Consider the following 18374-nt stretch of genomic DNA (forward strand, 5'->3'; position numbering starts at 1 on the left):
ATCAATCCTCATCTCAAAAATTCAGAAAAAGTCTTCAATGGTAAACTAACCCGTGAAGGAAAGATGCTGCAAGAAATGTGAGGAGAATTCACCAACAAATGAACAAGAAAGTCTTTCCCTATTTTCATCTCACATAATGGAGGCTAATCACAGTATATTTTGAGGATATACGCATGTAATACTATTATTGCTGATTTATTATTAGACTGGGTTACTATTTACGAGAGCTGGATAAACATTCAGGGTTATGGGTATGAAGGTATTCTGTAACTGAATAATTATAATTCTCTTTAAATAGATGTCATGGTTTAATCAAATTTTTTAAAAAATTTAAGGACTATAAAGCGTGGAAGCTGCACTAAGTTGTCGACAAGTGTCATGAAAACTAACACAAGAAGCCAATAAATAAATAATTCTTAAACCTATTTAAATGAGAAGCAAACGAAATCAAAGAAATATAAAGAAAAGAAAAAAAAATCAACCAAGCAAAGGCAACACAGCGTGCAGACAGACTATTGTCTGCAACCACCATGTCTTCCGATATTGTAAATATGACAAATCAATATTCTTTTGTATCAAAAGAAGAGAAAAGAAAATTAAAATGGCAGGAGGGCAGGCTGGGGGTAATTTTTTTTTTTTTTTTTTTTTTGGCAAGAATACAAAAACAGGAACTGCTAAGTTAACATTGACAAAAATTCTGTCTATGATAGACAAACCATTTCTTTCCTAATAAGATGCTTCAAAATTTAAACAATTTAAGATACATTGACATATATAAGCAACAACCTTAGAATGATTTTTTTTTAATATTAATACAGTAATAAAAGTTTCTTTTTTTAATATTTTGACAAAAGTTTTAATTTTAAAGCATACTGGCTGCACCTGTTAATTCACTTAGTATTCCCATGACATATGATAAACACGTTATTGTTGGCTGGACGCCATGGCGAATAGCCACTCAAGACAAGGGACATAAGTATATAAAAGAAGGCCACTAAGTTCGATAACTCCAACTTTAACATTGCTAGTGTCTTCTGGTATCAGGTGAAAGTCAAAGTTCCAACAGAAAAAAAAAAAAAAAAAAAAAAAAAACGGCTTATCTCTTAGAATTTCAGTAGAGGCTCCCATCTTTCTCAAACAGTTTGAGACTTATTCCTGTCCCCTGATCCATTCATTTTAGATTATTTCCTTTACTCTGGCTACATCAATTCTCAAACGTCGTCACTTAAAAGATTTTATGATCTTAAGGTCTCTACCAAAGATGCATTGTCTGTTTTGCAAAGTACTTCAGGCAACTTAGGTAGTCTGAAAATTTCTTGCAGTATGGCAGTTATCAATACATCTGCATCTGCAGTTTCACTGAGTGCAAGAGTCTCAGACGGCAATGAGCTTTTTGTTACTGTCAAGTTTTTTTGATGACCAGCATATAAAAGTCAGTCTATTCATCTTACCATAAACAAAGATGATAAATCTACTCTGCAAGGAACCATCCTCCAAGCTGGCATAGCTAGCATCAGAATAGCAAACCACACTCAAATCTGAAGGATTTCCCAGTTGTGGAAAGGATATGGAACCTGTCTTTGATTTAAGCTTTAATAGTGACTTGTTGGCTTTAAAAAGTAACTTCATTTTAGGAGATTTTCCGGTTATTACTCATCCTATACAAACCAAATGATACATCAGGTCGAGTCTGGGTAGATACCCACATCATTTGACCTGTTAATCTTTTTTAAATCTGTCTTCTCTTCGCTCAGCTCATCATTTATCCTTAAGGATCTTCCTTTCTTTATATCATTTTATAGGTGTAAAATCCAGCATTGATTATGTCTGAATTCTTTTAAGTCCATACATACAGTGTCATTAAACCAGTTTCCAATCTCACCACCAGACAAAGAGGGAGTTTTCTAAGCCGAACACAAATCAGACATCCTTAATAGCTGAACACAAATCATACATCCTTAATAAGAGCCAGAAACTCCTTATCATGAAACTCCCTACTGTCTCTCACCAATGATACAATTTCTCTTTTGATGCATGAGCAAACTTTATGTAATTTCTCAGCTTTTGTTCTTTTCTCCATTCTAGAGCATTTTTTTAAAGCTTCATAATGTAACAAAGTTTGGTGACTTTTCAGTCTGCAAAAGCATATTTGTCAATGGAAGATTATAATGTCCAAAAGTTGTCTTTTGAAATTTTATAAATCTGCCTAAAATCTTACAGCTGTTACTTTTAAAATCTAGTAACATGCCAGCAGTTTTCATTGATTTATGACTTAGTAACAAGGGTAAATCATTTTTGACAATGTCAGCCTCCATGAATGCTCAGACACCTTTTACGCCTCCTATAGTTATGAGAAATTTAACTCCTTTAATTGCCTTTACCTCCTCTCCATCAACAAAACAAAATGTCCTGTTGGATTTAAAAGTCTTCACTAACCGCTTATCTTGGTTATTTAATGTACCAAAAAATACATTAACCCAAAATTCTCCAGTAAGTCATGGAACAGGCAGAATCCACCACTGCCATACTCAATGTCTCTTTTACAAGATTGAACATTTTTATATTAGAATCATTTATCAATGTTCAATAACAGGGCTCGGAATTAATTAATGAGAAGTGTACATGTTTTGAATCCACAACAGTGTTAATATTTCTAAGACTAAAACAAGTACAGTCTTTGGCAAAATGCGTAATAGAACTACATTTGAAACAACGCATTGTCCTACACTGTCTGTTTGTTAGATTTGTTTTGTTTCCTCGATAGAATTTTTGTTCATATTTACTTCTGTTTTGATTGAAATTTACAATTTAAATTTCTTCCTGGAAAGCGGGAACTGTTTTGCATTCCAATGAAGAAATATCAGAAAACACTTTTTTAAAGTATCCTTCATTGCTGCATAAGTTAAACTTCCACATGTTGTCCTTGCTAATTTTTCGTTTTCTTCCGATACAAAAAAATACTTGAACTCCTTCCGGCAGAGAAATTCCATATTTATGTAATTTCTGATACAAGAATTCATAACCCACCAAAACCAAAAAGTTGTTTATTTATTCCAGCAGCTCTTTTGTAAGAGTAAAATTCCTTGAATGACATGTATGCCATCATGTTTTTGTCCCTTAAATATATCTCGTCCAATTTGTCTGCAATTATTTTTAATCCGTCAGTTCAGCCATATGTTTTGTGGCAATGAACAAAATACTGCTGGCCCTGTTTTTCCTTAGGTAAATTCGTGAAGACAAACCATATACTTATGTCTTGTTTTCACTGTGTACATTTCTTCACTCTGCAAAATAGGTGGCCGTTTCATAAATGACGCCATCTTTCTTTCAATTGTGTTTCAACATAAGTTGAACAGATATAGGTCACATGAAAGAACTACGTTCTGCTACCAATGTTAGTTCACTTAGTACTTCCCACGACGTAGGATAAATATGTGTTACTGTTGGCTGGACACCATATTGAATATCCACACAAGACACGGGACATAACTAAATATATAGAAGGCGGCCACCAAATTTGTATAACTCCAACTTTAACAGTACCTATCTGATATTGCCCAGGTTACAGAAAAGTTACTATTATTTTTAATTGTATATTTTTTAAGCTAATGCAAAAAACAAAACTTTACTTATAAAAGGAGACAACTCTTTACTAATTTTGATTGTTTTTTTTTTGTCAAAAATGAAAAAGCTTTTCATTATATTACAAATTTTCCATACAGAACAATATATTTTAAATACATAGTAATAAAGTATGTTATTATATTACAAACTAGCGGGGGTACCCGGCGTTGCCCGAGTGTTTGTTTCCGGGACGGGGGGGGGGTAGTTTTAAAAAATGTTATGGTAGGTAAGTAGGAAGGATCAAACCCGGAGTCATGAGTAAAAGTAGGAAAATAAAGTGTGGAAAAAAAAAAAAAACATCTGCAACGTTAACAGTTTGGCCACCAAGAAAAGTCCATTCCAGTTGTTTAGGAAAAAAAAAAAAAAAAAAAAAAAACGACTACGGTAGGTCGGCGCAAACGTGAAAATATAATGTGAATTGTCCAGCACACTAACCACTACGCCACAGAGCACTGCAGCTTAGTTTAGTGATTTTAAATAACTTCACATGAAAGAACTACGAAGCCAAACCGGTGTTCTCTTCTCAACTGTTCCTTGTGAACGATCCCCAAACGATGTTAAGTGGTGGCAGGGGGAGGAGGAATTTATTAGAGAGAAAATATTTTATCACTTCCATTGATCTTAACCGATTTTGGCCGTGACTTCTCAGCAGAAAAAGTATAGAAATCTAAGATTATCGAGGAATTTGAGAAATAATAAGCCTATAACACACCTCAGATATTGTTCTGCCGTTTGTGCATATTATATTTGCATGAAATATCTTGATTTTTAATCCTATTAATGTCAAAATCAGACGGGAAAAAATGAGTTCATTTTATTTATATAGAGATAACATGGTCAAACAACAACAAATGAAAATTGCCTTAAGTTAACTTTTGATATATCAGCTTAAACGCTACCTAGGTCTAACTTTTAAAGTCTCACTATTATACTGCATATCAACCTTTTTGAAGGTTATTTTATAAAAAGTGTTTATGCTTCAAATTTTTAATATATTCAGATGTCACAAATGTACAAAGGTTTGTAGATTGTTTTTATTCTTAGGTTTGTAAATAAAAATCTGTCAATGAGAAATTCTATTTAACCCATAGATGTGACCGTGATAAGCATTACCACTTTAGACCAAAAATGAACCGGAGAATAATTGCAAGAAAGTGATTAACCCTCATATTCTCTCATCGGAACCTCATTAACAGATATAGTTTAAAGTTATACTAACAGTATGAGATCAGCTGAAAAAAAATCAACTTCTATTGGATAAGAATTAAGAAACCCCGACATGACTTCAGAGGTGAAAGTGGGAATAAATCAAAGAACATTTTATATAGATTTGGAATTCCTGTAAAAGATGGAAATTCCCATAGTCAACCAGAACTTATGCATTTTGGACCAGTCCAATTTTCATTTTGTAAATCCTCTATCTGGCCAAAAAAATACCCCTATTTTCTGAGATGCAGCCATAAATCGTACTCTACATGAATCCTCGAATGTAGCTTCCACAATATCAGAAATCCTGATAAGCAACAACTATATATTCACCAGTTGATGGTAATTTTCATCATTTCTATTCTTGATTTACTGAAAATTCAACTAGGTAAACAAATAAAATGGTAAATTTTTACCTTGTTTCCACCTTAACATTATTCTTTAAAATGACTACTTTTAAAGGTTTTAGGGTATGCTGAAAATGAATATTGCATTTAAATTTTCTGCAAATAAGTAATTTTCCGGATATTAAGCAATGTCATTTCTTATGTTATCACTAGTGGCCATCTTGGTACGCGTGAGCGCAACCCTGAGAAACTATGTGTAAACGCATATACCAAAATGGCCACCAGCAATAACATAAGGAAATGACATTGCTTAATATCCGGAAAGCTACTTATTTGCAGAAAATTTAAATGCTATATTCGTTTTCAGCATACCCAAAAACCTTAAAAGCAACCTTTAAAGAAAATGTTAAGGTGGAAACAAGGTAAAAATTTACAAAATGCATCACAATGAAATTCTTTATCAAACTGCCTAATTTTTACATTTGGAAACCAAATATTTTATTAAAAGTGATTTTAAAAACAGCGAAAACGGACACATGTCAAAGGCCGACATTATTTTAAAACCCTAATCCTTAACATGTTTTTTTATGCATTTATTTCTGTGATACTTAAAAATTAGTTGGTTCGATAGAGAATTTCATTGTAATGAGTTTTAATTCCACCCACACACACTTTTTTGTGATTTCTCTCCTGTTATTTTATCGCATTGAGATACTGTTTGTGAAAATTTTAAATATTAAAAACAAAAAATGAAATTAATTAAAAGTACAATGACACGTTTTATTTTATAAATGAAACAGATAAGATATTAAAACGAAAAAAGACGTTATTTATATTTTTTTTTTTCATAGCGTAAAGTTTTCCGATATAAAAAATATAAAAAGGTGAAGAAACGGTTATGATTATTATTGTTGTTGTTATTTAGATATCCTCAGTTAAAAAAAAATGGGTTTGTTTTACAGATTCGAAAAAATGGTCTCGACAATGAGTTAAAAATAAAAAAATTATACAAAATACTATTAGAAACCAACCAATAAATGTCACAAGAACATTTATTGGTTGCGTTTCTAACAGAATTTTGTATATTTTTAAGTCATTGTCGAGATTTCAAAGACATGAGATATCACGGGGCTATTTTTCTTGTGCAACGCTCAACACTACTTTTCAAAATAAACAAACATTTTACATTAATTAAATACACTAAAAACTTATCCAACTAGGTAGAAGAGTAACTTATCTTGCCTCTGGTAATATTTATTTGGGTGCTTATGTACTTATGTTATCGTGCTATTTTTTCAAATAGTATTTTCAAGTTAAATTCAAGTTTCACAATATCTTTTTTTTATAAAATTGTGAGGTGAAAGTACGGATTAGTTAACAAAACAGCCTTCCCTCCCCATGTTAAGAATGGATTTCTAAATAATGTTATTTCAGCATGGTAGCATAAGAGCACAAGTATCTTTTATTTGTCATATGTTTGGGTTTTTTTACCACTAAAAAACAATTATACCCTTAGTACAAGTAAGAAGTTACTAGAAGCATTAAAAAAAACAAAATAGTTTTGGCTTGGTATTGTTTTGAAATCAAATTTGAAAAACTTGAAAATAATTTTTTTAAATTGACAAACTCAGAATAAAAAATGACTAGTCTAGTAAAACGAAAGCAGTAAAACAGTTTTCTATTTTTAAGAGAAAACAAACAAAAGCCGTTAATACGCTGACTGTAGGCAGCACATAAGTACGTAGCAAGCAGTTTTCTCGTTAAGCAGATTTGAATTTCTAGAAAAGATAACATTTTAAAGAAATTTCTGCACAACTAATAATCAAATATTTACATATTATACATGAAAATAATTCTGAAACTATTATATGAAAATGGATGATATATGCCGATTTATCTTATCAATTTTTGAATATTCTTCGTCAACTTTGCTCGGTCATAACTTTGCTTCCTGTGGTTGTAAAAATATAAATCAAAGTCCAGTAGAGATGAACTTCTATGTTTATATATTCTGTAAAATTTCAGTCATATACAATGAAATTTAACCCCGCGCATGTGTATCCAAATGTATGAAATGTAAACATTGATAAAACAGTTTCCCTTTTTGCTGTCGTCATTTTTTATTATTTTTTCATTTTTAACTTGGAGCATAAAAATATTGAATGCATAAAAGCAAAATAAATTAACATCATTGGAATGCTTATTCTATTCTCTTTCGAGCAATTTAAATCTTTTAAAAATTGACGCACAAATAAAAAGATATGACTTGTTGAAGCACATTAGGTATGTAATATTGATGTTGTCCACGGAAATACAGCATGCGCTTATAATGCTAATTGGTACTAAATCTAATTAGATTGCAGAACGATTGCAAATTTTATGCATAGCATATATTCTTAAATTGTAATCTAATATTTACATTATATAAAATACTAGCTCAAACACAAACGAGGATATAGAATAATAGTAAAAATTTTATGAGGAGAAATAATGCTTTTTTTTTTACAACACATCACAATGACTTCAAGTGCTCCCCCCTTCCACAAACACAATCAGTGCTTGAACTCCTCAAGGACAAAGTCAGACCAGAGAAATCGATCTTACAGATAGTGAACTCTTCGTACCGGACATTTTATAACGATCAATTTCTTGAAGTGGCACCATACAGTGGCAGTAAACCTAAAGGCATGCCCTTGCATCATCTCTCGAAGGGGATGGAACGCAGAAGAGTGAAATCAAAAGACACAGAATAGAGTAAATCAAATTTTAGTAAAATTCCTCAATTTATATATTTTTTTAAGAACTACTTTTTACCATTAAGTATCATGAAAGAGAATTTACACTTCCTATTTAGAAATAGCCTCCAGAATATGAGAACGACCATTAAGTGTCGACTATGAAGATCACTTCTCAAGACCATTGTCAATAGACAAAAATACACATAAGGCCATTGTAGATATGTGTTGTTAAAATTATGTCAAAGGAACTTCTAAAGAAATATTTTTAAGCAAAAAGACATTTTTAGATAAGTACTTTTTTTTTAAGTGCACATCCAAATCCTTAAAACAAACAAAAACAGAAGCGTCCAGCAAAAGTTCTGACAGGTTGCGAACATTGATAAGCCATAAAAACAAGGGAATGACAAAAGGGAAAACTCACAATGGACTATGTTGCTGCAATCATATTTCCAAAGAGTAATGAAAAATAGCTAGACTAATTGCAGCGCTAATAAAAAGGAAAATAGTGATTCTATTTTATAGAACTGACCCCTAAACTGACATCCAAGGAGAAATAAAGAGAGTGGAGCATTCATTTTACACTTATCGCTTCTTTTTTAGATTCCATTCAAGCATCTCTATAAGGCAATCAGTTGGTCTGTTTCTTTTGATCTGTCATGCTCAAGTTTGAAAATAGCATTTCTTTTAGCCTGTCATGCTTATGGTTGAAAATACCATTCCTTTTAGTCTGTCATGCTCAAGTTTGAAAATAGCATTTTTTAGTCTGTCACGCTTATGGTTGAAAATAGTATTTTTTTTTTTTTTCGGTCTGTCACACTTAAACAAAGAAGAAATGGGTACATGTTAAAAAAATTGTACACTTGTTTTTCTTTTGGGATTCCAAGAACAAAAAGCTTCAGGCATTACTTTTCACCTCTTTTAACCAATTCCATTTTCAAAGAGTTAAAGATGTTTGTTTCACAGTACTGTTCAGCAAACACCAACACAAATTTTGTTATTTTCTCGTCTGCACCTTGAAAGAGAGTACTTAGATTCATATATATATTCACACACTCAACCAATTCTAAATCTGTCATCTTCAGTAACAAATTGGTAAAGAAATGTGTATGTGTGTGTGTGGGGGGGGGCATTTTTCTTTTTGATTTTCTCATTTTATTGTTAAAGAAAAAAATTTTAAGATCAATTTGTAATCATTTTTGCTCTCTCTTCCCTTCTTACTGACCTCAGACGATCAGGGGTTGTCTAATAAGTAAACAATCTGTTTACGCTAGTCATATGGGGTGAAAAATAGTGACAAAAAAAAACTGTGCCAGAAAAAGAAACAAGAAGAAAATTATTGCATGCCCCTCTACATCAACTCCCCCCTGATAATGAGAAACTGAAACGTTTCATCTAAAGATGAGAAATCATTTAGACTTAACTGAGGAAACAAAAAAAAAAGTGACAAAATCTTTTCTTCATTTATGGGTGAGAAAAACAGATTTACTTTCTTTTATTTTATAGATAAGCCAAAAGTGTACAGTCGAAATTATGCGTCTGCAATCTTTGCAGAAGTTTGGTGACAACATGATGAGAATGGATGACATCACGATGAGAGTTAGCAGGGGACAAGATCACTGTTTCCCTGTAGACCAACACGAATGTGTTCTAACGTCTTCTTTATATGCATCTTGTCAAACTCAAGAACCTGCACAGAAATTCAAACAAAACTCTTCATTTAATTCACAGGGTAACACTTATTTCTTTAAGTTTTTTTTTTTTTTTAATTTCCTTTAGTGTGGTATTAATGAGAAATCAGTAAAACATAATATTTTAATTAGTCATTCCATCCACTACATTAACCATTATTTTGTTTCTACAACTTGAACATAGTACAAAAGCAGATATATTAATTTTTATAAAATATATGAGGCGTTATCAAGAGGTTAATTCTAATAATCTGGTTCAACATAACTATCATGAACACAGTTCTAACTAAATTAGTTTCTTAATTAAGTGTCGCAAGTTGTGCGCATACCTAAAAAGCAATCATATTTCCTATACTTTAGTTTCTCAGTGTTAACAGAAAAGGCGTTTCTGCAGTGTAATCAGATTTCAAAAATAAATGCATCTTAGGTAAAAAAATAAAAAACACTATTACGCATTTGCATGTCATGTCATAATTAATAATTCTAAAAATTATGAAAATAATGGAGTAGAAGATCTGCTAAAACTGGTTTTTACAAAATAATATTAGCGATTAGCCATTTTCTTTTTGAAATGGCAAGTTACATTTTGTCAAAATCATAGACTGCAGTTACCTCCCTCGAATTTTAAGATATTTTGAACAAATACGATAAAACTATAATTTCAATAAATTTATTTTTACTTATAATTATTTTTCTACTCAATCATTGTATGTAATTTTTTAGAATTTTTACTAATTTCGACATGACACATAAGTACATAATAGTATTTTTACCTAAAATGCATTTATTTGAAATCCCATAATCCTGAAAAGAATCCATGAAAAATTATTTTGGAGCTGTGTTTTCCACTTTCTATGGTGTCATTGGCTTTGTCCGTCAATTGGTATGTTAGTCTGTCAGGCTTAGCATTTCTCATTGCTAAACATAAATGAACCTTTGCCCCCACCCTAAGAATATCCCTTTTGATTTCCTTGATTTATTTTTGAAATGCCATAAAAGATAGAGCCTTGTACAAATTCACATCACAAAAAAAAAAAATATTTTTTTTTTTTACTTAAAATACATTTGAAATCTCATACTACACAAGCACTAAAAAGATTATTTTTATCTCATCGATTTTGTCCGTCTATTGGTGTTTAGTCTGTCAAACTTAAGCTTGAAATAGCACTTCTCATTATTAATCACGGATGAATTCCCTCCTTCATCCCAAGAATACTCCTTTTGGTTTCCTTCCCGATTTATTTGTTGAAATGTCATAGAAAGTAGGACCTTGTACAAACTCACGTCACAAATAAAAAATAACGCTCTTTCAATCAATCCAGATCATCCCTTTTGTCTATAATCATTTATTCTATCATCAAATAAATTATTTCGGCAGATTCAGACTCCGGACAAGTGTTAAGAGAATTGTCTACTTTTAGAATGAGATCATCATATCTCCTCCCCATCACCATTTTTTTTTTAAATTTCATTAGAACCAAATGAACTGGTCTGGCCAAGATAGGTTCTTTCCAGAAACAACGGGACATAACCTAATCATGCAACAGAAATATCTCCATGGGCACATTTCTGATAAGTAGACGGATCAGATAATTAACCTGCAGAGACCAAGGCCAGCCCTGACGGAGACATAAATAAACACTAATTTGAAAAGATAAAAATAATATCTCATCAGATTTATCATATCCACAAACATTTGTTAAAAGATGAATCAATTTTAGATGACATCCTTTCGCTTTTCTATCACCACAAATGACTAATAAGTTTACCAACAGTGATGTCTAGAAGAGTTTCAATGTAGTGAGCCTTGAGGACAACAGATGCAGATTTGAGCAAGTACTTGAAAATTTCAGTGATCCCAACTAATGTTGCTTAAATAAACAGGATGATTCAATTACAATATTGCAGACAAATGTCTTTTTTCACCATTGTGTAAAAATCAATTTTAATTTTCCTAGAATTTCTTACAAAACACTAGCAAAGATACTTGCACTTTGCAAGGGACTTAGCCGTACGCTCGGGTACCCACAAAGCAGATACCCGAGTGTACAGCAAAATCCCAACCTTGACCTTAAAAAATAGTGTACACCATCCCGAGGTGGAGGAACCATCATCAGGTCAGGTTTGCTCATGATGGTTTGCTCTAGTGATGTGGATTGTTGGAGAGTATATATACATAGGGTTTGACCTTTGACCTTACCGTTGAAACAAGCCACGTGGTCTCCCTCTGGTGCTGCATGTGAGATGACGCCACAAAAAAAAAAAAATAGTGAAGAAATGGTGAATGTGAGAAGTGTGAAGGGTCAACGTTACCTTCACATTTTCGCCAAGTTTCAGAAAAATCTAATAGTTGGGGCAAAAGTTATGGGGTAAGAAGTGTCATTTTTTTCAATTTGCGGGTATTTGTGACCCTGTTTGGGCCCTGGGAACGCTGAATCCCAGTGAAAATGGACAAAAGTGCAGTTTCACACCTTAAAACATGTATATTTGAATTCAGCACCATGGAAAACCCCTGTATAGACATACATATTAAGTTTTTAAGTAATATAAAAAAAAAAAATCTCCAAAAAAAGGCATGTTTTTTTTTAGCCCTAAAAGTCCCAGAACCAGAATTTTGCCAAGGTCACTCATACTGAATTTATATTAACAGTGGCCTCCACATTTTAGCCAGGTTTCAGGAAAATCTAATGGATAGATCAAACGTTATGAGGCAAAACATGTAATTTTTGACCATTTGGGAGCATTTTTTTTTTTACCTCTTTTGACCCTGTGGACTCAACGGGAATTTTCACAAAAAAAATTTTTTTTACTGTGCACATCTATTTAATGAAATACAATTTGTGGCAAAATTTCAGGAAAAACTTAATGGATGGTTATCTGGCAATCGTATGGAAGCACGCACGCATGCCACTGAAAACATAGGTCCCTCTCTGATAAATCGGGGGGACCAAAATGGTATGCGCCATCTATAGGTGGAGGACCATCACACCAGGTTTGGTCATGATCAGTCAAGTGGTGTGTGGGTTGTAGTAGAGTTGTACACACAGACACACCCAAACATTACTACTATATATATATTAGATAGATAACATAGGCATGCATTATTTTTTCTTTTGATAAATTAAACGAAAACAGGTTCTTGTTCAGAATTCACCCTTTATTAAAAAACAAAAATAAGAGAAAAATCTGTATGACGTGATAAAATGAAAATATCATATTTCAAAAATTATGTAAATTGATCTAGTAGTTTTATTTGGATAAAGAAAATCATTAAGTGATTAATTGAAGTTTATAAGCATTACAACATAAATCTAACAAGTTTGAATTGTTGAGTTATCTCCCTTCGTTTTTTTTTTTAAAAGATTGTTTTAAAAATGACAGACAAGACAGATGCTCTTCACTTACTCATAAAATTTGATTTTCATATTTAAAAATATAACTACTTGATCAATTTATGTGGTTTTTGGAATATGATATTTTCGTTTAATCACAGGTACATATAGAAGTTTATTCATTTTGTTTTTATATAGAGAGTTTAGAATAAGAACCGAAAATCAGTATTAAGAGTTAATCAAAGTTCACATTTGAAAAAATTACAACTAACGTTAAAAAAATGCAAATAATAGAGATTTTGAGGGAACTATCAAATGAAATTTCACAGAATTTGATCTGTATGCTGATATTGTATTAGTAGAGTAATGTTTGTTTGGTTTTGTTTCTTTTTAATTGAATTATGAATTGAGTTAAAACAGGAGATACTCAAAATTGAAAATTACGACCAAATATTTTTTTTTTTTTTTTTTTAATTTTAATCAGACCATATGTTTACATCCAACATGATAATCACAAAAATTGCTGATATGATTTAAAGAAATTTCAGAGCTAAACTTGACATGTTAATTTAGAATGGACATTTTTTTTCTGACTGCAAAAGCAAATACTTTTCTTTTTAGGTAATAGGGAAGCAAAAATAACTTGTTTTTTTTAATAAAAAAATTGCTTTCTTTAATTTTTCTGTCCTTCTGTTTGTTTATAATTTGACAAGATACAGTGAAGATTGCAATGAAAGCGGACGTAGATACATGACTCATGAGAGCAAAGAAATTCATTTATTTTGAAAAATAACATTCTTTTTAATACAAATTCATGATCTTACAAGCTACAAACATTTTCTAGCGATGAGAAATATTTTAGAACAGAAAACATGGTTTTTGTGCAGAATTCAGCCTATTTTAAAAAAACAAAAATAAAACAAAAATCTGTAGGACATATGTCCCTGTAACAAAACGAAAACATATTCCAAAAATCATATAAATTGACAAAGTTTTATTTTTAAAGAAAATACAATTTTATGAGTAACAGAACAGCTCTCTTCTCTGCCATTTTGAAAACAATATTTTTTATTAAAAAAAGGCACGTAAAAACAATAATGCAAACTTGCAAAATTTATGTTGTAATGCCTACAAATTCCCATTAATTACTAAAAATAATTTTCTTTATAAAAATAAAACTACTTTATCAATTTAGGTAATTTTGGGAATATGATTTATCATTTCATCACAAGTATGTAATCAGATTTTTTTTTTTTAATATAGGCTGAATTCTTGACAAGAAACGCAAAGTATTATGGAAAAATCACTAAGATAATTTCCATATTTAAACACACAACTTTCACCTAAAAAGTAGAATTTTTTAAGGAATCTTTGTCCGCATTTTCATGAAAATATAAATCAAATTGAGAGTTACTCTGAAATTTGTCAAATGCCAGAAAAAAATGGTTGCAATTTAATTTAAAAATTATCATGTAAGTGTGCATTTAATTAACCTTTTTTTTTTTCAAGTACTTGAAGAACCCATGTATGTAACTTTTCAGATTAGCAGAAAAGAGACATTTTGGCTTGTAACAAAATAGATAAAACATTTCTTAAATTATTAAGTATTTCATATAAATAAACAACATTTAACAGAGATAATTAAAATCTTACTCATGTAGAAACAACAAAAAAAAATAACATCACTCAATAAATCCTAGATCTGACATATGCCAATAACAAAATATTTACAATTTTTATAAACTACTAACCTTCAAATGGCATGAGCCAAAACTTCAAAACAATCGGAAAAATCTGAATTTCATGTGATATAAAGCATTGCTTTCTGATGAAAAATATACTGTTCAAGCAAAGCAATGGTTTGGTAAGTCTTATTTGGACTACTTTATCAGCCAATGGTTAAAATTGCTGATTTTAAACCTGGTCATACAGATAAATGATATTGAACGCTCAGACTACCAAAATTTGGCAGTTGTTCCTGTAACCATAAAAAAAAATTTTTTTAAATAAATAAGTCAACGAATTCATTTTGGTAGATTGTAAATTGGAGTTGCCTGAAATAGCAGAGGAGTTGAAAATATCAGAAGGTGGTGTATTTTGCATAAACATTTATCAATAAGATAGCCGTGTTCAAAGCAGTTGACACGTTGGCTCATAGTCACTTAAAAACTACAATATGTCGATGATTCAAAACATTGTTTAGAACCGTTTCAATGCAACAACAACAATTTTTTACTTCAATGTGACAATTGATAACAGATAGATCCACCACTTAACTCTGGAATCAAATTGACAGTAAGCTGACTGAACAGCACCAGGTGAAGGCCATTCAAAATGATCAAAGACCACAAAGTTAGCAAATAAAGTTTGGGCCTCTGTATTTTGGGACAAGCAGAATATCTTTAATTTTTTTAATTAGGTTGAGAAACAAAGAACCACCAATAACAAATATTATACAACATTATTGGTGCATTTGATGGAAGAAATCGTCAAATGGCTATATATAAAGTAGAAAAAGTGCACTTTCACCAAGGCAATACACAGTATAAAAAGTTGATTGCAACAACAGCAAAACTACATGAATTGCACTTCAAATTGCTTCTGCAACAACTATTCTTCAGATCTGGACCCCAGCAAGTACTGCGTGTTTGCAGACTCCAAAAGAATTTGGTGCAACTTTATTGATAGTGTGTCTTTGGAAAAATGCATTTCAGAGAAAAACATTATTACATACGTGTCATGCTGATATTACTATAAATTCTAAAAATTACGAAAAAAAGTTCAGTAGAAAAATAATTATAAGTAAAAACAGAATTTTTCAAAGTTGCTGTTATTCACTGTAAAATAATCATTTAGAAGATCAAAATCAGAAGATAACTGCATTCTACTGTTTAAGTTGCTTTGTGCAGAATCCGATGACACTATCTTTAAGGTAGGCTATCTTGCTTTTTTACGAAAATCAGTTCTAGCTTCTACTGAACCATTTTATGTAATTTTTTTAAATTTATACAAATTTCAACATTGCATGTAAGTATGTAATAATGTTTTTCCCTGAAATGCCTTTGTTCGAATATACATAATTGGATTGGATGATAGACTAAAAACCAAGAATTCTCCAGAAAAAGAGGTTTGGCTTCAATGAAAAAATATTGGAAACTGAGATGTTGTATTCAGAGGCTAAAGGCACATTGTTCTACAGAAACGGCATCTGTTAGAGAATCAGTGTATCAAGCTAAGTTGACGAATAAAATCAAATTTTATCTAAAAGTTGTATTATTAGTTAGAACCAGAAATTATTGAGTGATGTATTTGGTAAAGTTATAAACATAAATAGCAATTAGGGAAGTAGAATTGGAGTAAGAATAAAGTTATTGCTTTAGTGGTCAAGAGAAGGTTTCAACTACGGACTCTAATAAAAGCAAAAGTAGAATAAACTTTTTTTAAAATTAAAAAAAAAAAAAAAATTGCAACAACAAAAAAGATGACAAGAACCAGCTACTGTATAAATAATTAAAATATTTATATAAACAAAACATTTATATAAATAATCAATGACAAACTACAAAATCTTTTCAATTGAACACTTTACACAATCAACTACAACACAATCACTTGTAAAATTAAAAAAAAAAAAAATCTCACCCTTTGTCTTCAAGTTTAATTTTGCTACCAAAATAAAAGAGAAATATTATTCAAATAAAAATTTGTAAAAATACATTTAAATTTATATTTTACAGTAAAAATGTTCTTAAAAATGTAAAAAAAAAAAAAAAAAAAAAAAAAAAAAAATTCTTGAATATTTTCACCTCAAAATTAAAAATTTTTAATCTAAAAGCTTCTTCCCTAGAACGGCTAGATTTTGGAATGCCCTTCCTGCCACCCAAACTGTACAGAAGTTCAAATGCAAGGTAAACCAACCTGAATCTTTCTCAGGCATGGTCTCAATTAGAAACCCCTTACGTCCAAGTGGCAATATGGCTTGTTTTTGTTTTTATGGATTGTTTTTTGTTTTACGGCATATCAACCCTTTTCAGGTTATTTAATGACAAATCCAAAGATTTAAGAAAAATTTTTTAATAGAATATAAAATATACATAAATATACATATATAAAATATAGAATATACTAAAAATATGTAAATGTAAATATACATAAATATACATATATAAAATATAGAATATACAAGTCGGTTTCTATTCAACCCATAGTTGGGACCCTAACAGGTACTACCACTCTCGGTCAGAGTGGACCTGGGAGCAATGGCAATTAAAGGGTGGCTCCACACTTCCCAAAGCCCGCAAGCTAGGGCCTCACCACTGGATATAGTTTACGGTCATATCCAGGACCTTTTTTTATGGAAGCAAATAACTAGATCCCAAAAATTAAATTAATCCATAAAAAGCTTCCATGTTAATAAAAATTAAATTATTAACAATCTTATTAACAAAAATATCATAAATATATATATATAGCTTTTTTTAATATTAATCTATTTCGGGCCAAGTTCACAGTGTAGTGCCTGTTCTGATGCTACACTTCACCTTTTCTGTCCCCGGTCAGTCAAAGAGAAATCCTTTATGACCGAGACAATTTTCATTTTTGTTCCTATCAAGAGTGCCCCTTTGTGAGGAGCTGGATTTTCCCCACATTTAAAACCGACCTTGTGTCTTACTCTGCCTTCTGCACAATAAAAATAATTAAAAAAAAAAAAAAAAAAATCTTTTTCTTATTCTGCATTATTTAATCAAGTAAAATTCCATTTTTTCAGTATAGTATCTGTTCCGACGCTACACTTCACTTCTTCTGTTCTCGATTAGCGGAAGAGAAATCCTTCATGACTGAGACAAGTTTTATCTTTGTTCCTATCAAAAGTGCAAAACTGCTCCTTATTTTGGGGAGCTGGATTTTCCCCACATTTAAAAAAAAAAAAAATCAACCTTGTGTGCCTTCTGCACAATAAAAAAAAAAAAAATATCTTTTTCTTATTCCAAATTATTTAATAAAGTAAAAATTCCATTGTTTTTTTTTTGTTTTTTTTTTACTTTATTCTGAAAGTAAAAAAAAGACAAAAAAAAACAAGAAAACAACCCGTGTTTTTACTTTTACAACTGACTTTTTTTAGAAGGGAGGGGATGTAAAGCAGATAATTAGACCTCAAAAATTAAATTAATCCATAAAAAGCTTACATGATAAATAAAAATTAAAATTGTTTTTCCCGAACGTTTAATTAATAAAACTGTTCAAATGAAACAAAGTTGCATTTAATTATCCAATGAACATTTTAAAATATTGGCAAAACCTATTTTAAGCATTAGAAAACTATTTTAATTGTTTGCTTACGTGATGAGAAAGTGTTTGCTAATGTGAGGGTTTTCAATTAACGTGGAATTTCCACGGGTACTGCTAGTATACTTTAACTTGGTGCTAAGACTTGGTTAG

General features: G+C 30.9%; 1 protein-coding gene across 2 annotated transcripts in view; it reads right to left on the reverse strand.

Moving 5' to 3' along the window:
• Positions 1-18374, reverse strand: part of LOC145279668 (uncharacterized) — a 102707-nt gene that overhangs the window by 53211 nt on the left and 31122 nt on the right. Inside the window, exon 2 of one of the 2 annotated variants that reach the window (XM_080130928.1) lies at positions 16578-16601. The exons of the other annotated variant lie outside the window; for it this stretch is intronic. Coding sequence (XP_079987054.1) covers positions 16578-16601 — 24 coding nt within the window. The remainder of the gene's footprint in view (positions 1-16577; positions 16602-18374) is intronic. 2 annotated transcript variants of the gene reach the window in all.

This window comes from Euprymna scolopes, chromosome 7 (genome assembly GCF_053919585.1).
Source record: "Euprymna scolopes isolate OS-2025 chromosome 7, ASM5391958v1, whole genome shotgun sequence".
NCBI lineage: Eukaryota > Metazoa > Mollusca > Cephalopoda > Sepiida > Sepiolidae > Euprymna > Euprymna scolopes.